The sequence below is a fragment of the Acinonyx jubatus genome, chromosome A1, assembly GCF_027475565.1.
Source record: "Acinonyx jubatus isolate Ajub_Pintada_27869175 chromosome A1, VMU_Ajub_asm_v1.0, whole genome shotgun sequence".
In the NCBI taxonomy this organism is placed as follows: domain Eukaryota; kingdom Metazoa; phylum Chordata; class Mammalia; order Carnivora; family Felidae; genus Acinonyx; species Acinonyx jubatus.
In genome coordinates, this window is record NC_069380.1 from 189801300 (window position 1) to 189826029 (window position 24730).

General features: G+C 39.1%; 1 protein-coding gene across 4 annotated transcripts in view; it reads right to left on the bottom strand.

Moving 5' to 3' along the window:
• The window catches only part of MRPL22 (mitochondrial ribosomal protein L22), a 34754-nt gene that overhangs the window by 570 nt on the left and 9454 nt on the right, over nucleotides 1-24730 (bottom strand). The window contains exons 3-7 of one of the 4 annotated variants that reach the window (XM_053199828.1): nucleotides 19295-19411; nucleotides 18962-19079; nucleotides 13775-13840; nucleotides 12486-12563; nucleotides 5708-5777 (exon numbers count right to left, since the gene is read on the bottom strand). In XM_053199828.1, the coding sequence (XP_053055803.1) occupies nucleotides 5708-5777; nucleotides 12486-12563; nucleotides 13775-13795 (169 nt within the window). In that variant the 5' untranslated portion in view covers nucleotides 13796-13840; nucleotides 18962-19079; nucleotides 19295-19411. Of the gene's footprint in view, nucleotides 1-5707; nucleotides 5778-12485; nucleotides 12564-13774; nucleotides 13841-18961; nucleotides 19098-19294; nucleotides 19412-24730 lie in introns of all 4 variants that reach the window. The other 3 variants (XM_053199824.1, XM_015063903.3, XM_015063902.3) reach the window with 3 other exon arrangements.

Sequence of the window (24730 nt, forward strand, 5' to 3'; positions counted from 1 at the left end):
AAACATGATCATTGCAGTCAGTGACAAGTACGAAGAATAAAACAGTGATGTGACAGAGAATGATCGGGTGCCGGGAGCGACCTCAGACTGGAGGGTGTGTCACGAGACATCTTTGAGGAAGGGACATTTGATCCAAGACCAGAATGAGTCATCCATGCAAATATCTAGGGACATGGTATTCCAGGCTGAGGGAAAAGCAAGTGTAAAGACCAATGGTGCCCAGCTTGTTTTAGAAACAGAAAAAAGACCAGCCTGCTGAAGCATCCTAAACAAGGGAAAGAGTCGTACAAACAAGGGAAAGAGATCAGACATGAAGGCAAAATTACATAGAGCCCTGAAGGCCGAGCTAAGGAGTTTTTATTTTATTCTAATTGTGATGGGAAGTCACTGGAACCAAATGTTCCCAAATGCTGGTCCTCTGACTACATCAGACTAGCCTACGGAACATATTTTAAATGCAGATGCTGAGACCCCCATCTCTGGAGATTCTAATTTAGTATAATTGGGGTGGGCCTTGGAAATTACATTCTGAACAAATAAGACCAATCCCTTTCCCCCAGTAATTCTGATTTGGGGCCAGTTTTAGGAACTCCCATATCACGGCTTCTTCCCCATCTCCCGTCCCCAACTCTGCACATTAAAGTCTGACCTTGTAAAATTTAAGAAAATTTTTCCAACACTAGTTAAGAAGAAATCTGTTACCTGTTTTCACACACAGTAAATCAGAGTGGTAGCCGCCTTCTACTATTTTCTGAATTTATTTAGTCCATTACTTCATGAGTCAATTTAATAAGGCTTTTACAAAGCCAAAACCTATAGAATATGTATCAAATTAATCCACTTCAATACACACCATTCTTATATTCTTGCTGAGACACAACTTTATAAATACAAGGACTATGTTCAAGTATGCACCTGACAACCCACTCACTAGAGTCCTCTCATGAAATGGGTTTCAGCAGAAACATCCTAGCTTTGCCAGAGAGAAAGCTAAGGATGAAAGTGATTAAGAAAACCTCTTCAGGTCTCGGTGAGATAAGGAAAGAGGTGCTATCGTTCTATCAACTTCATCCCTGGGCACTAAAGAAATGTGTTTAAGGATTTCCAAAGAGAAAGACAAATTGCACAAATCACTTTACAATGAAGTAAGACTAGTTCCTCTGGATCCACCTGTCAGGAGGAAACCTACAAATAAGCATGATGACACTAGAAAAAGTTTAGAAATCTTCTAAAAGGCATTTTGCAAACATGACGGCTGCTTCTATCCACACTTGTGACACGGCTCAACTTGAGCACCAATTTCCAAACGCTCTGAGGAAAAGGAACACTACTCCACTGAATACAGTATTTTAAACAGCTAACTGTGCGGTACTACGTAACCTATCCAAACACAATGATCAGCCTTATCAGGGTCTATGTTAACTACCACTTTCCATCTCCGCCAAACACATTAAGAGCAAACATCAGTATCTGCTAAATGTCAGTCACTATTTCATCCTAAAGCCATGAAATACCATCTACCTATCTTGTGGCACATAATGCCATCATTTTTTAGTTCAGAACAAAAACATTAATTCTTCTGAAACACCAGGATTCTTTAGTACACTACAATGGGAATATGCAATACAGTCACTCTGAGGTCTGAATGAAATCAGAACTTAGAAGTATAGATTCCAAATTGGTTTCTGGTCTCCACTCCTCCAGTCTCACATAATAATTCTGTATGTTAGGGGTTTCAACTGTGTTTGTATGGAACCATTTCAATTAAAATGAAACAATATATAGAAGCTCACTATCCTGTGGCTCTGTTCCAATTGAAACACAGGTGGAGAGAGATCCAAAACGGTGCCATTCATTCACTCACCAACTATTTCTGAGTTGCTACTAGGTGCCAGGCTCTATCCTGGACTGCAGGGTTTCAGCAGTGACCCAGACATCGAGGAGTCCTTCTGTCTGCCTTATGCCCCACCCGTGGAGGCCCCAAGGCACAATTTCAAAACCACTGCTTATAGTTAATAGTCTTAAAACACTGCCTTAATAACATAAATCTCCTACCCCCAAACTTCCTGTGGTTCCTTTTCAATACAGTGTTAACCAAATCCCAGAGCCTGCCATGGTCAGCCCTCTGGATCTAGGCCCAGTCTGCCCTTTCAGTTTTATCTACTCAAGATCAACCTGCTGCTTCCTTCAACTATTCTCACTGGACCACACAATTGCTGCTCATTCCACCCTAGGTGCCTTAGCTCATGTGGTTACTCCACCCTGAAAATCTTCTTTCTTCCTGGATGCTCTTTCAAATACCCAAATAGCTAGCTTCAAAAGCTAAATTTTTCCAGAAGATTACCATGATTCTTCTAATCAATACTGACCTCTTCTTTTCTACTCCTACTATTTACCTACATTACTCTTTTTGGTCCCAAACCATATGCTATCTTGTATAAGTGTTCATGTTTAATCTGTAAAAGTCACTGCCTCATACACGTCTTTTGAATTGCCCCAAAAGTTCACGTTCAACAAGGAATGGAAATGATTTTGAAATACAACTTCTGCTAATTACTATCACTTTTTCAATACAGGTATCTGGCAAATTTGCTCAAATTCTAAAATAAGTTTCAAAATTTTCCAAGTACATACAGTACTAACAGTGTGAACGGTTTATTCTTGCTCAGAAGAACAATTTATGTGTCCTTCCAAAAGACTACAAACAACAAAATTACATGTGCTAAGTGTTTTAAATTGCTTTAATATGATATACTGCCACCTCTAACTGTGTGGGTAGTATGCACGTGGAAGGTACTCAAATACTTTCTGAATCAAAGAAAAAAAACATTAAAACATCTCAAAAATGGGAACAGCCTAAGGATAATGCCCAACAGGTATCAAGAATTTAAAATACTGTCAGTATTTCCTATTACTAGTATTTAGGTAAATGTGAATCCTGACATTCTAAAATTGGAAACCACTCTTCTCCCCCCTTCATCGCTCTTTGCCCAGAAGACTGATTTACAAAGTCAGTCAATCACTTTCCCTAAAGAATCACGTTAGATGCCATGAATCACTAAGCACTGACATTTTATTAGTCCATGTCCACTTGTTAAGGCCTGTTCACAGTGCCATTAGTCATCATTATAAGTTTGAAAGGAAATGAATTTTCAAAATCTGTGGTCATGCAACACCAGGTATTAGCTTTAGAATGATGACAGGCATTTGAAGGAATTACCACATAATGAGAACATACGCTACCAAAAAGCACTTCCCTTATAATGCTAGACTTGCTCATGTCAAGGGACTGAGGGGCCACCGCTAAGCCAAAATCATAGCCAACAAGCGACTAGTCTTTCATAACTCGAAAAGACATCTATCCATGGAATGAAATGTTTAGGCCTTTTTCAAGAATACAACGAGAAAAATCAGTATCCCATATTTTATAGGTAAGAATCACTAAGATGTTTATTAAACAAATAGCTCCCCAGGCCTCCTCCCCCTCTGAGGTTTCAGATCCAGTGGGTCTGTGGTGGGGCCTGGCAATCTATATTTTTTTAATAAGAACCTCAGATGATTCTTATCAGGGAAGTTTGGCAAATACAGGGATAAAACGTCTGACATGTCACGGTAAGATTCTTCATCTTCTCGAAGGCACTCATTCCTTTTTCCTTCAGAAAGGAGGTAGGCAGCAAAATACTTAGCAAATGGGTTTTTATAATCATAAGACAAATCTAAACTTATCAGTCCCATTCAAGAAGAGATTTTTACACAAAAATGGGTGAAAAAAGGGTACAGGTTGGATAGTTTTTTCAGCGGAAATGTGCAGAAGGAGACCAACGAATTAAAGGCCCATTCACGTAGGATTGGTTAAGTTTATTTTTGCTTAATGGCAACATTGAACTTTGCTCCTTCATTTGGGAAGACAGGATTAAGCTCCTCACCCTTTCTCACTTTACAAAAATTACTGAAAAGGATTTAAAGACAAATTCTATTTCATTTGTATCTGAATTCCATTATGTTTTGTCTGCCAGCTAAGAAGGCTATATTCCTATGAAACTGAGTAAAATTAATTAAATTAGATTTGATATTCAGTCACAGAGCAGGAAAGGTCACCAAGAGGCTTTAAGCAAATGGTCTCGCTCTTCATCCATTTCATCTCTTCCAATGATTCTGGACCCTCCCAGCATTATTTATTCATGCTGCTCCCAGAAGAAAACGCTTATGATTAACTACTACGGCCCTGCATTTTCTGAGCTGCCCTTTGATTTCCCTCTGCATCTGTGCATGTATCAGAATATAATCAGTTATACAAGATTCGGCTTTAAAATAAGATATTTCAATTTGAAATCATAACTCATTTGCATTTCAGGAGTAGGTGTGGTCGCCAGCATCAATTCCAGGTGAGCTGAGGTAGGATTTTAACGTAACCAGCATAAATATCTCCAGTAGGGCAGTGGTCATGTGGCTAAGTAGAATTTACATGATCTATTTTTATTCTAATTGTTGAAAAATCCTAATGGACAACTAATTTCTCCCATAATGATTCAGCCTTTTTCTATTTAGAGAGTAGCAGTTCCCCATATCTTGAATTTAAAATACCTTTCGTCCTTCCTATATGTAGGTTTGGCAGATTGAGAAAATTTTGCTTTGACATCAACATCTCTGTTTGATTACAAAACTGCTGAGGTTAGGAGTAAGTACTGCCGAAGAGAGAGGAAAGCATTAGCCCCAACACCATTCCCCTGTGTAGTGTTGGGAGGGGGCGAGGGAGCTTTGTAATAACATTGGTCTCTTTCTCCAAAGAGAACTGTGTGAAGGTATGAAACAAACAAAAAAATCCCTTACATTGGACAGTGCATCATGCTTCCCAAAGCATTTTCACTTAATTTAATTTGATGTGCAACAAGCATACAAAACCTGAGACAATGCTTCAGAATGTAAAAACAAAGGGAAACAAAGACAGCTGGATCATCTGAGCCTTCCAAAGCCCCTTGGCTTTTACAATTCAACAGATTTTCCATCCTGGTAACTAGAAGGTTAAATTACAGGACACCTTTATGGATTAGGCACCTGGTTTGGCAAATTATAAATAAATATATTTGTAAGGCCACCTGTGATTCTTTATTTACCTCCTCCAGCTTGACAAAGAATTCATTTTTAAAATTCAGTTCTGGGGCACCTGGGTGGTTCAGTCGGTTAAGCATCTGACTTCAGCTCAGGTCATGATCTCACAGTTCTTGAGTTCCAGCCCTGCATCAGGCTCTGTACTGACAGCTCAGAGCCTGGAGCCTGTTTCAGATTCTACGGCTCCCTCTCTCTGCCCCTCCCCACTCATGCTCTGTCTCTCAGTCTCGTAAAAATAAATAAATGTTAAAAAAAAATTAAAATCTCAGTCTTGTTCTTTCTTAGTTTTATTATGACTCAAGGACCACTCCATGTACCATCCTGATACCCACTATTTAAAAAATTATTGGCAATGGTTTCATGATCTCAGTCATACTGCACAACAGGTAACAATAAAGCAGTAAGGTTATTGCCATTTATAACCATTTATAACAGACTAACTTTAGCATGCTGAAGGCAGAAGAATAAGCTATTACCAGCAATTTTCACTGGCAAACCCGGTCCTAAGTAGTTAGATATCAAAGACTGTTATTAGATAATGAACTTGGCATCACTATTGGAAAACATTTTCCAATGCTAAGAATATTAAAGATCTTACCTATATATAAATTGGATCTGAATTCCACATTGTGGTCTCTCACTGCCATATCTTGTGCTTCTAAGAGAATCTTAAACAAAGAAAAGACAGGCATTCATATGGCTGACCCTGAACTAAAACGGAATTAAGTTTCTCATTTCTTGTTGTTATCTCTATAATATGACTGCTAATCACATGCCTCTGTTTTATAGTCTATTTTAAAAAGAGAACATTAAATGATAACAGTACTAAAGAAAAGGGATACATTGAGCTTTCCTTCCTCAGACAAGAATTGCAAATTCAAGCAACACAGTCCATCCTGCTAAGTTAAAGTAGAATGTATGAGATGCAAAGGAGGAAATGGCAGCATTGGTAACAGTATCCTTGGTAATGAACATTATTATGTCTTTGAGTCAAGAGACTTGTCAAAAAGTTCAAGAAGCTTAAGAGCTAAATCTTATTGAAAATTCTCAAACTTTGGATCCAAAATAACCATTAAACAACATCAGACAAGTAGAGAAAATCATACTTGAAAATTTTAAGAATTATTAAATTTATATTCTGTAGATATTTTGAATTAAGTTAACCTCCTCCAGAACCCATTTTTAAAAAGAGGACAATTGTCAAAAATAGCAGAAACCAATCTTTTACTCACTTAGAGAATATAATAAAAAGCTGAGTACACAAAAGATACTTAGTAATTGCATTCTGAACTGAATTAAATATAGGCATTACAATGGAACCTTTTAAAAGTCTGAATCCATCAATCTCAACTACTGAACTACTAAACTAAAAAGATCTGGCTCTAAGTGAGATTTAACTGAAATATAGAAAATAATGCTGATATCCCCAGATGTCCTCATCGCAGCTTTTTGAAATAAGAACACCATGTATCCACATCGAAGAAGGTAGAAAGTACAGTGTTGTGGTTTGAGGGAGAAACGGATAGTGGGTGCTGCAGAAGGAGGGAGCTGTGGTTGCAGAGAAGGGCAAGAGAGAGAGGAGCACACGGGGGAACGCACCAGAATGCTTCCCCGTAGCCAATAGTTTGGAAAACGAGAGGTGCTAAATTTTGTGAGTTCTTGAAACCAGTGGGACTTAAAGCCTGGAGTTTTAAAGGCCAGCCGCCTTGGCTAGAATAGAACCCCAGAGGGCACCACATTGCTCCTGGAAAGAAAGCAGGCAAACAACCGGGGGACACACATCATGGAAACAGCTATCTAAAGAGCGCCTGGGGCACACAGTGGGGAGACTATTGCTCTTCTCAGAGCATGTCCCTGAGAGGCAGCATTCACAGAGATGCCTCTCTGGGAACAAGGCAGCTAGCTGGCACCATTTCCCTACCGGTCCCCCAGCATAAACACAGAGCCACCTGATGGAAGCAGCTCAGTGCCAACAATGGCTGCCTAACTTACTGCCAAACCCCAATCCCCTGTGCTTTTGTGGGACTGTCCTTCTCAGCCACACTTGCCTTGGTCCCAGCGTGAAAGGCTCCTCCCCCATGAGACCAGCACAAACCCCTGCCCACATCACGTCTCCCAACGAGAGAGTTCTGCAAGTCCTCCATTCTGGTGGAGTTGGTATCAGGTCTCAGGTCTCATTTCACAAGCAGACTAGAGTACATCTAGTTAAAACTCACCACATTCAGGCCAGGGACAAAACACTGCCCATTACAAGCAAGGGGGGCCTCTGCAAACGACTGGCCTGAAGGATAGAGCAGCCAAAACACAACAGTGGAGCACATGGAGCACACACCAGAGACACTCACTGAAGCACCAGGCCCTAGACACTACTTGACCTCTTCTTCACAAGGCCATTACTTTCAGGAGTAGGAGACAGACTGGCTACTTTGTGTTTTTGTTGCTGTTGTTTTAGAGAGAGAGCACAAGATGGATGTGTGGGGGAGAGGGACAAAGGGAGAAAATCTTTTTTTTTTTTTTTAAATGTTTATTTATTTTTGAGAGAGGGAGAGGGTGAGCAGGGTAAGGGCAGAGAGAAAGAGGAGAGAGAGAATCCCAAGCAGGCTCCACACTGTCAGCACACAGCCCGATGCAGGGCTCAAACTCACAAACAGTGATATCATGACTTGAGCCCAAATCAAGAGTTGGATACTTAATCGGCTAAGCCACCCAGGTGCCCCAGGAAGAGAATCTTAAGCAGGCTCGGTACAGAGCCTGATGCAGGGTTCAATCCCACAACCCTGGGATTTGACCTGAGCCGAAATCAAGAGTCAGACGTTCAACCAACTGAGCCACCCAGATACCCCATAACTAACTGGCTTTTCTAATAGAGCGAAGAAGGCAGGGACTTAGACAAAATGCCAAGACAGAGGAATTTATCCCAAATGAAACAAGAGAAGGCCACAGCCAGAGATCTAAATGAAACAGATATACCATGCCTGATGGAGAATTTAAAGCAATAATCATAAGAAAATTCACTGGGTTTCAGAAAAGAATAGAAAACATCAGTGAGACCCTTACTACAGTGATAAGAGTTAAAAAAAAAAAAAAAAGAATCAGAGTTGAAGAATCAATAAACAAGACTAGAAACATGCTTGAAGCAATGAACAGAGGCTGGAAGAAGCAGAGGAACGAATTAATGACCTAGAAGACAAAATAATGGAAAATAATGAAGCTGACCTAGAACACAAAATAATGGAAAATAATGAAGCTGAACGAAACACGAGAACAGACTTATGGAACTCAGTGACTCCATCAAACATAATAACATTCATATTATAGGAGTCTGACAAGAAGAGAGAGAAAAGGGGAGAAAAATTATTTCAAGACACAATAGTGGAAAATTTCCCTAATCTGGAAGGAGACAAACATCCAGATCCAGAAGGCACAGAGAATTCCCATCAAAATCAACAAAAGCAAGCCAACATCAAGATACGATATAATTAAACCTGCAAAATATAGTGATAAAGAAAAACATCTTAAAAGCAACAAGACAAAAGAAGTCCTTAATTTACAAGAGAAATGCAAACTGGTACAGCCACTCTGGAAAACAGTATGAAGGTTCCTCAAAAAATTAAAAAGAGAGATACGTTATGAGCCAGAAATTGTACTACTAAGTATACATCCAAAGGATACAAAAATGCTGATTCGAAGGAACACATGCACCCCAGTGTTTATAGCAGCGCTATCAACAATAGCCAAATTATGGAAACAGCCCAAATGTCCATCAACTGATGAATGGATAAAGATGTGGTGTGTGGGTGTGTGGGTGTGTGTGTGTGTGTGTACACACACACACACACGTGTGCACGTGTGTGCGCACAATGGAATACTATTCAGCAGTCAAAAAGAATGAAGTCTTGCCATTTACAACAATGTGGATAGAGCAAGAGTGTATTATGCTAGGTGAAATAAGTCAGGCGGAAAAGACAAATACCATATGATTTCATTGATGTGGAGTTTAAGAAACACAACAGATGAACAATGGGAAGGGAAGGAAAAATAAGATAAAATCAGAGAAGGAGGCAAACCATAAGAGACTCTTAAATACAGAGAAAAAACTAGGGGTTGCTAGAGGGGAGGTGGGGGGGGAATGGGCTAAATGGGTGATGGGCATTAAGGAAGGTACTTGCTGGGATGAGCACTGGGTGTTATATGTAAGTGATGAATCAATCACTGGGTTCTATTCCTGAAACCAATACTACACTGTATGTTAACTAACATGAACTAAAAAAAAAAAAAAAAAATTCTTTCTCCCTTTGCCCCCTCCCCCACTTGTGTGTGTGCTCTCTCTAAAAAATATAAACAAATAAATATGGGGCACCTGGGTGGCTCATTCAGTTAAGCATCCAACTTTGGCTCAGGTCATGATCCTATGGTTTGTGGGAGCAGCAGCCCAGAGCCTGCTTCGGATTCTATGTATCCCTCTCTCTGCCCCTCCCATGCCCACGCTCTTTCTCCCTCTCAAAAATAAACCCTAAAAAAATTTTATAAAAAAACATAAATAAATAAACAAGGAATTCCCATCCTTGTTTTTTTTTTGGGGGGTAGAGAGGAGGTTTTGTTTTTGAAGGAGAGAGAGAGCGTTAGCATGAGCAGGAGAGAGGGGCAGAGCAATAAAAAATCTTAAGCAGGCTCCACACTCAGCACAGAGCCTGATGCAGGGCTCGATCCCAGGACCCTGGGATCATGATCTGAGCCAAAAGCAAGAGTCAGACACTCAACCAACTGAGCCACCCAGGCACCCCTGTCCTTAACTTGTTTAATAGAAAACCCCAAGAAACAAAAACCAAAAATACAATCTTGTATGTATGCTGCCTATAAGAGATTCATTTTAGACCTAAAGACACCTGCAGATTGAAAGTAAGGGGGTGGATAGGGAGCCAGGGTGGCTCAGTCGTTTAAGTGTCTGACTTTGGCTCAGGTCATGATCTCACAGTTCATGGTTTCGAGCCCTGCGTCAGGCTCTGTGCTGACAGCTCAGAGCCTGGAGCCTGCTTCAGATTCTGTGTTTCCCTCTCTCTCTGCCTCTCCCCGTCTCGCACTCTGGCTCTCTCTCTCTCTCTCTCTCTCTCTCTCAAAAATAGACATTAAAAAAAAATTAAAAAATAAAAAAGAAAGTGAGGGGTGGAGAAACATTCATCACACAAATGGATGCCAAAAGAAAGGTGGGTACCATACTTATGTTGGACAAACTAGCCTTTAAAACAAAGATTGTAAAAAGAGACAAAGAAGGGCATTATATAATCATAAGGGGGATAATCCAACAAGAAGATATAACAATTGTAAATATTTATGCACCCAACATGCAAGCACCCAAATATATAACAACAATTAACAACAAACATAAAAGGGCATGCCTGGGTGGTTCAGTCAGTTAAGCATCTGACTCTTGATTTCAGCTCAGGTCATGATCTTGCAGTTCACGAGATTGAGCCCCACATCGGGCTCTGTGCTGACAGCACAGAGTCAGCTTGGGGATTCTCCCTCTCCCTCTCCCTCTGCCCCTCCCCTGCTTGTATGTTCTTCCTCTCTCTCTGTCAAAATAAATAAATAAATAGGAAAAAAAAAACATAAAGGAACTAATTCATAATAACACAACAATACTACGGTCATGGGGTTCCTGGGTGGCTCAGTCGGTTAAGCATCTGACTCTTGGTTTCAGCTCAGGTCAAGATCTCATGGTCGTGGGATCAAGCCCTACATAAAGCTCCAAACTGAGCAGGGAGCCTGCTTGGGATTCTCTCTCTCCCTTTCTCTCTGGCCCTCCCATATGTGTGCTAATAATAAATAAATTTTTAAAAAACATTTTTTAAAATATACTAGGGGACTTTAACACCTCAGACTTTAACATCTGTCAATGGACAGATCGTCTGAACAGAAAATCAACAAGGAAACAGTGGCTTTGAATGACACACTGGACCAGATGTACTTAACATATATTTAGGCCATTCCATTCTAAAACAGCAGAATACACATTATTTTCAAGTGTACATGGGACATTCTCCAAAACTGATCACATATTAGGTCACAAAACAGACCTCAACAAAAACAAAAAGACTGAAATCATACCATGCCCCTTTTCTAAAGACCATAACACTATGAAACTAGAAGTCAAACCACAAGAAAAAAATCTTGAAGACCACAAATACATGAAGGATAAACAACATGTTGCTAAACAATGAATGGATCAACCAGGAAATCAAAGAAGAAATTAAAAAATACATGGAAACAAATGAAAATGAAAACACAACAGTCCAAAACCTTTGGGATGCAGGAAAAGCAGTCCTACAAGGGAAGTATATAGCAATACAGGTCTACCTCAAGAAGCAAAATAAATCTCAAATAAACAACCTAATCTTACACCTAAAGGAGCTAGAAAGAAAACAAACGAAGCCTAAAGCCAGCAGATGGAAGGAAATAATAAAGATTAAAGCAGAAATAAATGATAAATGATACAGAAACTAAAAAAACAATAGAACAGATCAATGAAACCAGGAGCTGGTTCAAATACCATTAGCCCATTTGTACATACTGATTCAGCTACATTCAGAACTGGAAAGGTCTTTAGAAATCATTAAGCAATTCCACACAGTTTACAAATAAGAAAAATGGAACCAGACAGGTTAAATGTTGTGCCCATCATCATGATAGAATCTGTCACAGAAAAGATTAGACTCCAACTCTCCTGGGTCCCAGGCCAGTGCTCTTTCCACCCAATTAATTATAAAATCATAAGCTCTCAATTGTGGAAATGACCAAAAAAAAAAAAAAAAAAAAAAAAAAAGTCGTCTAAAAAAATCTATCAAGCCCCAAATCATTAAAAGAAAGATTTATCACTTCAGGGGCGCCTGGGTGACTCAGTCGATTGAGTGTCCGACTTCAGCTCAGGTCATGATCTCACTATTTGTGGGTTTGAGCCCTGCATCAGGCTCTGTGCTAACAGCTCAGAGCCTGAAGCCCACTTCAGATTCTGTGTCTCTGTCTCTCTCTGCCCCTCCCCTGCTCTCACTAGCTCACTCTCTCTCTCTCTCTCTCTCTCTCAAAAATAAATATAAATGTTAAAAAAAATTTTTTAATAAATAAAAGAAAGATTTATCACTTCATAGACAGTAAAAAAATGAATAAAAGGTGCAAATAAAAGCATCTCCAGGCAAAAACAAAAAACAAAAAACTTAGGGCATACAACATTCCTAAGGTATAAGGACATCAATAAAACTGAGTGCCCTGAATCTGTATTATATGAACGATGCATTTACACCAGAGAATTCAGGACTGAGGTTGAGCTTACTAATACCAGCAGACAGCTATGCATTCCCTCCCCACAAATCTTAGTTTACCTCTTTAATTATCTGGGCCCCTTTTTTGTCACTGAATTCCAATTGAGCCAAAGCCTGGTCAATGGACATTCCTCGTATCTAGAATTAAAGGGTAACAGGCAAGAGAAGATAAACAAATTTGTTTAAAAAGTCAATGTTCTCTTTTCAATGAAAAGTAAACCCTTTTACATAACACAAATAACTCTAACTAGTAGCTAACTAGTTATATGTCAATTATATCTCAGTAAAACTAGGGGGCATTTAAAAAAAATAAAAATAAAAACAGCTAACTAAATGCAGGCAAAGAAGAAAAGATATTTGAGAAGGGATGCCATCCTCTTTAAGTCAAAATCAAAGTTAGGGGCACCTGGATGGCTCAGTTGGTTGAGCATCTGGCTCTTGGTTTCAGCTCAGGTCATGATCTCCTGGCTCCTGAGTTTGAGCCCCACATCAGGCTCTGGGCTGATAGTGCGGAGGCTGCTTGGAATTCTCTCTCCCTCTCTCTCTGCCCCTCTCTCTGAAAATAAAACGTATTTTAAATTTTTTTTTTTAACATTTTTATTTATTTTTGAGAGATAGAGACAGAACACGAGTGGGGAAGGGGCGGAGAGACAGGGAGACACAGAATCTGAAGCAGGCTCCAGGCTCTGAGCTGTCAGCACAGAGCCTGATGTGGGGCTCGAACCCACAAGGCGTGAGATCATGACCTCATCCGAAGTTGGACGCTTAAACGACTGAGTCACCCAGGCACCCCATAAAAACTTAAAAAAAAAATTATTAGAAGAATCAAACTTAAACATTTTAACCATAAAACTTAGGTTATAAATGTTTCAGTAATATTAAGAGAGCAGATGTGAGAGAGAGATCACAGAATGGTAAGGACCACACTACACATTAAAGGCATCTCCCTCTCCTACAGGATAAATATATTATATGTATATCTGGGGCTTTGCCTTCTTTTATACATAAATTTCATTCTCCAGAGAAAAATCTTAAACAGCAATAGTTTTGAAATAGGTTGAATCAACTTTTAAGATAAATAAGCTTGCCTCCTGGATCCTCTTAGGGTATAGCCAGATTCCTGATGCCTTTTTCTAAATATCTATGTATCCAACATGATTTAGTTTCTCAGAAGAAAGGTAAAAATTAATCAAAATCACACATCTCTGGGCAATCATTTGTGGATTACTTACGACTGTCTGAACATGTAATTATATTTCTCACTTTTTGGAGAAATCAGGGCAAATTTTTTTCAATTCTTCAAATCCTGGTAGAAAATTTTTAGTTTCTTTATAGTCATTTTAGCTTACCAATTTTGCCAAATACCACATCTTGTCTTTGCTGTATTTTATTTGCCTTCGACAATGGTAGATTTCCTTGCAAACAGGGAAAAGAAAAAAAAAAGTTAGCAAACTGATCAAAATAACAATAACATACACTGCTAATAAAGCTTTCACTTTTTATGCCTAATGAAAATATTGCCACAGGAAATAAAAACATTATTAAGAATTTGGAGATTATTTTCCCCTATACTAAAGTTATATTTTTCCAAATTATCACTATGTTAAAAGGATTATTAAGGCAGAAATAGAACTACAACCTGGTTACGTTGTGCCATATTTGCAACATTTCTATCCAGAGAAATAGTAAAAGATTTCGTTTTGATATAAAATAATAGCTTTCAAAATTTATCTTGAAAACACTTAGCTGGCTGGCTAAAAAGAACAAAAGAAAAGGTACAACAAGACCAAAGTTTCCTTTTTTCCTCAGTGAGGAGAATAATGGTGAAATGGACAAAAAAAACCCTGTTTTCATAGGATATTCTTGTTATTTGGTAAGAGCACAGGATCTAGAATCAGACTACCGGGATTTGAATTCTACTTCTAGCATCTACTAGCTATAGAATCCAAGCTATTTAATCTCTCTGTACCTCTAAGTTTCCTCTTTAAAACGAAGATCACAGCACCAACCCCATAAAAATATAGTAAGAATTAAATAAAATAATCTATGTAAAGGAAGCATTCTACAGTGCCTCAGCACATGGTCAGGTGGTAGCTATATCCCATTTAATTTTTTTACTCAATCATCCATTACACAATTTACAGTTCACAAAGTACTTTCCAAGGCCATTATTTCATTTGCTCTCACTCTAATTTTATTTTTATAAAGTAAAAATCAGAACAATCAAGTGACTAATCCAAGACCACAAAGCTTGTGAGAGACAAAGCTGGAAGTCAAAGTGCCATCCAGGGAAGTATATGAAATGCCTAAATACAATGTCTAGTAGGTGTATCTTTAAAGTTCCCCTATGACTGTAAAACCTACATTCCTTCCACCATATTACACCATATTGTCCCTTTAAAAAAATTAGAAACCATTTGTCAAGGTAAAGAATAACAAGGAAACCTCAGAACTTCCTAACATTCTGACTCCTGCTGGAAATTTTCAAATGCCTTAGAAACAGCAGTTTTCTCAAGTGGCCATCTTTTAATATGGAGCAGATTTCATTTCAGTTGCAATAGAAGCTGACAGGCTGAAAACTGTAGCAATAGCCTAATTACGTTTTCAGCAATAAAGTGTCCTGGGGAGCACTGGAGGGGAAAGAAGAACTGTCATGACTGATAATATTCATCTGCAAAAATACACTCAGTAAAATCTTTGATATAGAAACCCTTCAATTCTTGGTTTCCCATGGTGGGCTATCTCCTAACCTGAATTGTATGTGATTGTCTTCCAATTTTGTAAAAAAGATACTGTACTCCTGGAAGGGGCATGGGGAAAAAAAAGGAATGACGTATTTACAAAAGAAAAAAAAAAAGAAGAAGAAGAAAGTTATTCAATCACACTCTCTGAAAACTAAAAAGCTCAGCATTTACTTTAGGCAGATGCAATGTCTCAGTGCATTTTCTAAACATAAACCAGACAAACCTATCATAGCAAATACATAAAGTGGCAAAGTTGAAGGTCACAAGATCAAGTTAGAGGTCATTATTAACCAACCTCTATAGTAAATTAGATAAAGTTAACTTAGGATATAATGTGCAAAAAAGTTACTGAAATGAGGTAAAAGTCTAAATTATGAAATGTCTACCTTGATAACTTTTAAAGAAGTTAACTTGTTTTAAAATGCACATAATAACTCAAATGATAAAAACGTAGCACCTAATACAAGTCCAAACTAGAGCTTTATGGGATCCATATAATGACTTGTAAGTATGACTTATTCTCAGTATGTCAATTAATCCATAAATTTAAAATGTCTCCGGGGCGCCTGGGTGACTCAGTCGATTGAGTGTCCGACTTCAGCTCAGGTCATGATCTCACAGTTTGTGAGTTCGAGCCCCGCGTCAGGCTCTGTGCTGACAGCTCAGAGCCTGGACCCTGCTTCAGATTCTGTGTCTCCCTCTCTCTCTGCCCCTCCCCCGCTCATGCTCTGTCTCTCTCTCTCTCTCAAAAATAAACATTAAAAAATAAATAAATAAAATAAAATAAATGTCTCCTATGGAAATGGTTGTCGAAACAGTTTTGATACAGTCTCACTGCATTTTTAACTTATTTAACATAGTTTTCTTCAAAGGTATTGCAAAAGTAATCTCAAGACCAAATTAACAAGATATGACTATTATGAAGAAAGCCATTTAATTTCTCTCTGGCTCATTTTCTGTACCATGTGAAGCCATATGTTGGATAAAGTCTACACAGGAATCTCTATTATTTGGAAATTGGTGTTAGCTAAACTAGGAAAATAGCCTTAAAAATAAGAGGAATGGCCTAAAAAAAGCCTAAATTGATGACATTCGTTTTAACTTACTGCTATAGGATTTACTCACTATGGATCCACTATTATTTAGCTGCATATTTCAATGCTGAAGATCAGAATGAGTTAAAATTGTAAATATTATCTGACCCCCTTTTAAACTAGGGATAAAACTAATTTTTTTTTATTTTTTTTAACGTTTATTTATTTTTGAGACAGAGAGAGACAGAGCATGAACGGGGGAGGGGCAGAGAGAGAGGGAGACACAGTATCGGAAGCAGGCACCAGGCTCTGAGCCATCAGCCTAGAGAGGGACGCGGGGCTCGAACTCACGGACCGCGAGATCGTGACCTGCGCTGAAGTCGGACGTTTAACCGACTGAGCCACCCAGGCGCCCCTAAACTAGGGATAAAACTAATTTTTAAGATGTTTGCAGTTAGCAGATTGACAAGTAAAAGGTCACACGGCACAAAATCACAATACAAGAGCTATGTGGCTAGATGTGCAAATTATTCCATTATTAAGCTAGGTATTTAATGAAGGGCATCAATATTTCAGTCATAACAGGTATAAATGATGCACCAATGTCGATTTACCAAATACTATTTAAACTCAGAAAATGTTAAGGTATTTTCTAAGAGTCCTAGTTTGTTCCCAAAAGGATTACTCACTCAAAATCTGTGATCTCAACTGTTTACTACTTGAATTTTGCCACTTCGGATATATCCTGAAGTGCATTTGTTTTAGTATCCTAAAAGATTACTACTACAAAATACACAATTTTACTTTTAGATTTTGAACCTGACAAATGCTATGATTTCTTTCTCAATTAATATCTAAGTTCAAAGAGCTCAGGTAAGAAAAAAGCTCATTAACAATAGGAAATTATTTATGATATTTGTACACATATGTAACTTTTTCTAAATTTTGGTTAATTATAAAGTGGAATCAATACTTAACAGCATAGATTCTGTCACAAATCTAACTTTTAAGTTCTGATGCCAAGATAAAACATGAAAGATAGAAAGTTATTTGTTTAGAGGTGCCTGCGTGGCTCAGTTGGTTAAGCATCCAATTTTGGCTCAAGTCATGATCTCATAATTCGTGGGTTCAAGCCCCTCATAGGGCTCACTGCTGTCAGCACAGAGCCACTTCGGATCCTCTGTCCCCGTCTCTTTGCCCCTCCCCCACTTACACGTGCAATCTCTCTCTCAAAAAGAAACATTAAAAAAAATTAAGGGTGCCTGGGTGGCTCAGTCGCTTATGCATCTGACTTAGGCTCAGGTCATAACCTCACGGTGAGTTCAAGCCCTGCATGGGGTTCTGTGCTGTCATGACAGCTCAGAGCCTGGAGCCTGCTTCAGATTCTGTGTCTCCCTCTCTCTCTGCCCTTCTCCCATTTGCACTCTGTCTCTCTGTCTCTCTCTCAAAATAAATAAACATTAAAAAAATTTTTTTAATTAAAAAAAATTTTTTTAAGTTATTTGTTTAAACTATTAGCATCTCTTTTTTCTATTTCCCAATGTGGGAGCTCTTTAAATTAATAAATTAACTCCCCTAAATAAGAAAAAAAAAAAAGAAAGAAAACCTAATACTGTACTAATTCAGACCAATACTTAGCAACTAAATCCTAATGAAATGCATGCTGTCAAATTCATATAAAAATTAAGCAAATGAAGGGAGCCTGGGTGGCTCGGTCGGTGAAGCGTCCGACTTCAGCTCTGGTCATGATCTCTCAGCTTGTGGGTTTGAGCCTCGCATCGGGCTCGTGCTGACAGCTTAGAGCCTGGAGCCTGCTTCAGATTCTGTGTCCCAATATCTAGGCCCCTCCCCAACTCGTGCCCTCTCTCTCTCAAGAATAAATAAAACATTAAAAAAATAATAATTTTTTTTTAAGTTAAGCAAATAATATTACTTAGATGATACTGGGATCCAGTGGCCCTGAATCCCAAAGGTCTTTAAAAGATGTTTGCTAAACTGAATGATATATAACTGACACTAACACTACTGATGTTCCATTAATAGCGTTATTAATTAATAATTAATTCTCTTTCTAAGCACTTACCACGGTTTATTTTCTTAAGGATTCAAATGTCCCACCTTGTTGATGTAATCATTAGCTGCTTAAACTTTTTAACAGATATAAATTCACATTAAGCTGGAAATTAGTCTTATATCTCAGACTAGATAACTCACCAGCAGTTTGGAGAGGGTAAAAGAATTCTGAGCAGCTAAAGATAAAACTCAGTATCTCTGAAAGGAATCCAGTGATTAAATTTAAACCTTAATTCAAAAGTTTGTGAATTACAAACACACAGAAAATCACAACTTAATGCGTCTATGTCCAAAATTTAAAACACTAGAAAACCATATATATATGATTTAAATATGGTCAATGGTTTAAGTCATCCTTTCCAACTCCTCATGCTCCATTACTAAGAATACATTAGCAAGCCTCCTAAGAGTCAAAAATCTATCAGGATGCCTCAAGCTATTAGCTTAGTTTTAGAATTAAGGCCCCCATAAAGAAGGTAAAAGTCAAGGCAAACAAGTAAACAAAACAACCTTTTAACAATACCAAGGAGGTAAATCTAGAACATTTTCTGCATCAATCAAACGATCATGCAAATTGCCATATGCTTTTTCCCTTTCCTCACATGGAACAGTAACTCATTGCTAGCCACCTAAGAGTAAGAGCTCGTCATCAAAATTAAGAGATTATTTATAGCCACAAACTTACTGCTGGTCGCCGAGGTTCACCAGGCAATTGTGGAGGATACACAATTTTATTCTTCTTTTCCCATTTTCGAGATACGTCCAGAGATACAGTTGTGTGGATATGTGACTGGGGTAAAACGCTGTGAGATGAAAGAAGTCTGTAAAACAAGACACACTTAGAATCTTTTCCAGAGCTTAGGTATCTTCTGAACCACATTAGCTCCATTTTGATCAAAACTATTTAGTATCACAAGTGGAAACAGTCTAGATGTCTTCATTAACAGAGAACAACTTTACATAAAATATCACAAAGAGTCAGTTTACTGAAAGCTAAAAGTAAACAGTTGTGTGGCACCTGTAACTTAGTCAGTTGAGCATCCGACTCTTGATTTCAGCTCAGGTTGTGTTCCCAGAGTCGTGGGATCAAACGCCAAGTCTGGCTCCACGCTGAGAGCCCTGTCCCTCTCCCCGCCTAAATTTAAAATTAAATTTTGGTTTCTCTGTCTTTAAAATTAAAAAAAAAAAAAAAGTAAAAAGTTAAAGATTAGCATAAGTCAAACAGTAAACAGATATTAACCCATGATCTCTTGCCCTGACTGGCCAAAAAATATTGACTCTCTAATATAAGCCAATTCAGTTCTAAAACAGACTTAAAGAAGACACGGGGCACCTGGGTGGCACGGTTGGTTAAGCGTCTGACTTTGGCTCAGGTCATCATCTTGTGGTTCGTGAGTTCAAGCCCCACATCAGGCTCTCTGTGGTCAGCACATAGCCAGCTTCAGATCCTGTCTCCCTCTCTCTGCCCCTCTCACTTCATGCTCATTCATTCGCACTCCTCTCTCTCTCTCTCTCTCAAAAATAAATGAACGTTTAAAAAAAAAAAAAAAAGAAGATACATTGGATCCCTGACTTGCTCTGTAGAATTACTCAACTTTGCTGAGGAGGCAAGACAAACTGCATCATTTCGTAATCCCTAAGAATTTAATAAAGGTGGCATTATGTACCTCTTGATGAAAGAACACACTACCCACCACCCATGAAGTAGTCTTTCTGCAAAAACAAACCTGAATTAATTGGGCTTCTAGATTCAATACAGGAAATACAAAGAGAGGAAACATGTTAAACAATACAAGGGATGTGCTCAGCAAAATCCAAGCTGCACAAACTACAAGACAGCCTATTTTCCTCAACAAATAAATTACAAGGGGAAAAAGAAAGAGCTGAAAAAAGGACCTACTAATTAAGAGACTTAAGAGCAATATCAATTAATTTCAATGTGTAGATTATGACAATTTTAAAAGTATAACAGTGATTTAACCATTGGAAATCTGAATATTAACTGGATATTTGATGCTTTTTAGTGAGATATATAGTGAAATATTCATGGATTAAATAATATAGTGTCCGGGATTTGTCTCAAAATATGATGGGGAAGAGTAGGGAACATAGTAGGGAACAAAACAAGATTGGCCATGAGTAACTTATTGAAGTTGGGTGATGAGTTTAAGAGGGTTCATCATATTATCTATTTTTGTATCTCTGGGGATATCCAAGTAACACACAGACTTGGTGTTTCCATGCTACGCAGAATACAGAGTCTAAAATCCTAGCAAGACACACAAGGCCTTTTATAATCTAACCCCAACCTTGCCATCTTGGCTCATTCACCTTTTGGCCTGGCCACACAGATGTTCATTGTTCCCTGAACAAACCACATACTTTCGTGTGTTTATGCTTTTGATCATATTGTTTTTTCCTCAATCATTATCTCCTGAATGAAATGTTTGTCCGGTTTTAAACTCCAGCTCAAATGTCACCTCACTGCGAGCTATCACGTGATCCCTTCTCCCAACCATTCTCCCCACTGTCTTTTGTTTCTATTTATTTTTGAAAGACAGAGAGAGACAGACAGACACACAAACAGACAGACAGACAGAGAGACAGAGAGAGGCTCCATGCTCTAAGCAGGCTCCATGCTGTCAGCACAGCACTCAACACGGGACTTGAACCCATGAACCGTGAGACCATGACCCGAGCCAAAATCAAGAGTCAGACACTTGGCCACCCAGGCGTCCCCTCCCCACTATGTTAGTACTCTGTTCTTGAAGAGACTGGGAGGAAAAGAGACTGAGTCACTACCAGGGATACATGGGGACAACCTGACGGGCCATAGGTGCGTGACTGCAAACTGGGAGAGATAAAATGAATGGAAGGGAGGGATCCCCTTCTGTGGACAGACAAAGGGAAGAGAAAGAGCGGCTGGGGAAGCATACGACTGTATCTGGACAAGAGAAAAACCTCAGAGCAGCATGGAGAAAGATCCAATCTCTAACTGCGGGGCTTTCTCTGGACTGGGGCTGGCTGCCTTGTTGGTGCACCTGGGAGGAGGGGAGCCAGCCCCAGGCTCGGTGCCTAGGTCGGGGGCGCAGTCCGCAGTAGGAGAAAGTGATTTCCTCCCTGGAGTGCTGCGGGACAGGAGAAAGCCAGCAGGGACCACAGATCCGGCGGCATGGAGAGGCGCTTCCCCAGTAGCAGGGCGCACAGAGCGGGAGTTTGAATCCCAGCCAAGCGCGGGGCACAGGAGTCGGCAGAGCAGGGCAAACCGCCTCGTCTGCACCTGTAGCACAGTGAGGACGGCTCGAACAGAGTGATTTGGGACACCGGGTCCATGGAGGAGAGACTGGGGGGTTGCCATTTTTCACCCCACCACCACCAAGGCAGAGCCTCAGGGATCTAACCTCGGGCCCACAGTGGAGGCGAGAACCGTGTACACCAAACCACTCCCCTCCGTGCCGGGTAACTGCGCATCTACCGGAGCGGGATGGACACTGAGGAACCAGAAGGACCCCTCCTCCTGACCAGCGCTGCTGCATCGCCTGGATTAACTCTCAGACAATTCTTGTTATATAGATATATTCTTCCTTCCTTTTCTCCTTCTTATCTCTTCCCTCCTCTAGTCTGGTTACTCTGGTTGTTGGTTTGTATAAACAGACATATTTAACCCATTCTCTTGACACATGGATCACCTCCTTCTTTCCTTTCTCTCTCTCTGGAATAATCAAGCTGTATAGTTTCACTGTCTGGGTAATTTTATCTGCTTTTTCCCCTGCCTTCTTTATTTTCCTTTCTCTCTCTCTGGATTAAGCCGTTTAGTCTCTTTGCCTAATCAATGTTTATTCCCCTCCCCACCCCCCCACCCCCGACCCTGTCCCTGTCATTTCTCTCTTTGTATGTGATCTTCCATCGGCACCACATCCACCCTGTTCTTTACTTGCAGCTGGTGTTTCTGGTTTTTTGCTTTTGGGTTTTTTTTTTCTTTTTTCTTTCTTTCTTTTTTTTTTTTATTTGTGTGTTTGTGCGGTTTTTGTTTTCTGTTTGTTTATCTGTTTGTTTTCCTTTCCAGGGATACTTCAAGGCACAAATCAAAGCACACCTGGTGGAGGGCCCAAAACATCACTACAAGTAGAGGGAAAAAATAACCAAAGTCACAACAACAGAGAGCAAATAACAGTCTCCAAAACACATCCTGAAGGGCCAGGCCCTGGACAGTATATGACCCCCTTTAATATAGCAGTGCTCACAGGTGCAGAGCACATAACAAGCTTTTAGAACACACAAAGGACAGAAAACTAACCAAAATGACCAAACAGAAGAATTCTCCTCAAAAGAAATTCCAGGAAGAAATGACAGCTAAAGAATTGATCAAAACAGATATAAGCAATATAACTGAACAAGAATTTTAGAATAACAGTCATAAGATTAATCACTGGGCTTGAAAAAAAAGCATAGAAGACAGCAGAGAATCTACTGCTGCAGAGATCAAGGAACTAAAACACAGTCATGATGAATTAAAAAATGCTATAAATGAGGTGCAAAATAAAATGGAGGCAACCAAAGTGCAGATTGAAGAGGCAGAGGGGAGAATAGGTGAATCAGAAAATAAAATTATGGAAAAAGAGGAAGCTGAGAAAAAGAGAGATAAAAAAAATCCTGGATCATGAAGGGAGAATTAGAGAACTAAGTGATTCCAGCAAAGAGAACAATATCTGTATCATAGGAATTCCAGATGAAGAAAAGAGAGAGAAAGGGGCTGAAGGTGTACTTGAACAAATCGTAGCTGAGAACTTCCCCAATCTGGGAAAGGAAACAGACATTGAAATCCAAGAGGCACAGAGAACTCCCTTCAGATTTAACTTGAATCAATCTTCTGCACGACATATCACAGTGAAACTAGCAAAATACAAGAATAAAGAGAGAATTCTGAAAGCAGCTAGGGGTAAACGAGCCTTAACATACAAAGGTAGACACATAAGGGTAGTAGCAGAGCTATCCACTGAAACTTGGCAGGCCAGAAAGGAATGGCAGGAAATCTTCAATGTGATGAACAGGAAATATATGCAGCCAAGAATCCTTTATCCAGCAAGCCTGTCATTCAGAATAGAAGAAAGATAAAGGTTTTCCCAAACAAACAAAAACTGAAGGAATTCATCACCACTAAACCAGCCCTACAAGAGATCCTAAGGGGGATCCTGTGAGACAAAGTACCAGAGACATCACCGCAAACGTGAAACCTACAGACATCACAATGACTCTAAACCCATATCTTTCAATAATAACACTGAATGTAAATGGACTAAATGCTCCAACCAAAAGACATAGGGTATCAGAATGGATAAAAAAAACAAGACCCATCTATTTGCTGTCTACAAGAGACTCATTTTAGACCTTAGGACACCTTCAGACTGAAAGTGAGGGGATGGGGAACTATCTACCATGCTACTGAAAGTCAAAAGGAAGCTGGAGTAACCATACTCATATCAGACAAACTAGACTTAAAATTAAAGGCTGTAACAAGAGATGAAGAAGGGCATTATATAATTATGGGGTCTATCCATCAGAAGAGCTAACAATTATAAATGTCTATGCACCGAATTCAGAAGCACCCAAATATATAAAACAATTAATCACAAACATAAGCAATCTTATTGGTAAGAATGTGGTAATTGCAGGGGACTTTAATACTCTACTTACAACAATGGACAGATCATCTAGACAGAAAATCAGTAAAGAAACAATGGCCCTGAATGATACACTGGACCAGATGGACTTGACAGATATATTTAGAACTCTACGTCCTACAGCAGCAGAATATACTTTCTTCTCAAGTGCACATGGAACATTCCCCAAGATAGATCACATACTGGGTCACAAAACAGCCCTCAAAATATATAAAAGAATTGAGATCATACCATGCACACTTTCAGATCACAATGCTACAAAACTTGAAATCAACCACAGGAGAAAGTGTGGAAAACCTCCAAATGCATGGAGGTTAAAGAATATCCTACTAAAGAACAAATGGGTCAACCAGGCAATTAAGGAAGAAATTTAAAAATATATGGAAACAAATGAAAATGAAAACACAACAATCCAAACCCTTTGGGATGCAGCAAAGGCAGTCCTAAGAGGAAAATACACTGCAATCCAGGCCTATCTCAAGAAACAAGAAAAATCCCAAATACAAAATCTAACAGCATACCTAAAGGAACTCGAAGCAGAACAGCAAAGAAACCCCAAACCCAACAGAAGAAGAGAAATAATAAAGATCAAAGCATAAATAAAAAATATAGAATCATAAAACAGTAGAATAGATCAATGAAACTAAGAGTTGGTTTTTTGAAAAAATAAACAAAATTGATAAACCTCTAGCCAGGCTTCTCAAAAAGAAAAGAGAGACGATCCAAATAGATAAAAATCACAAATGAAAATGGATTTATTAAAACCAATCCCT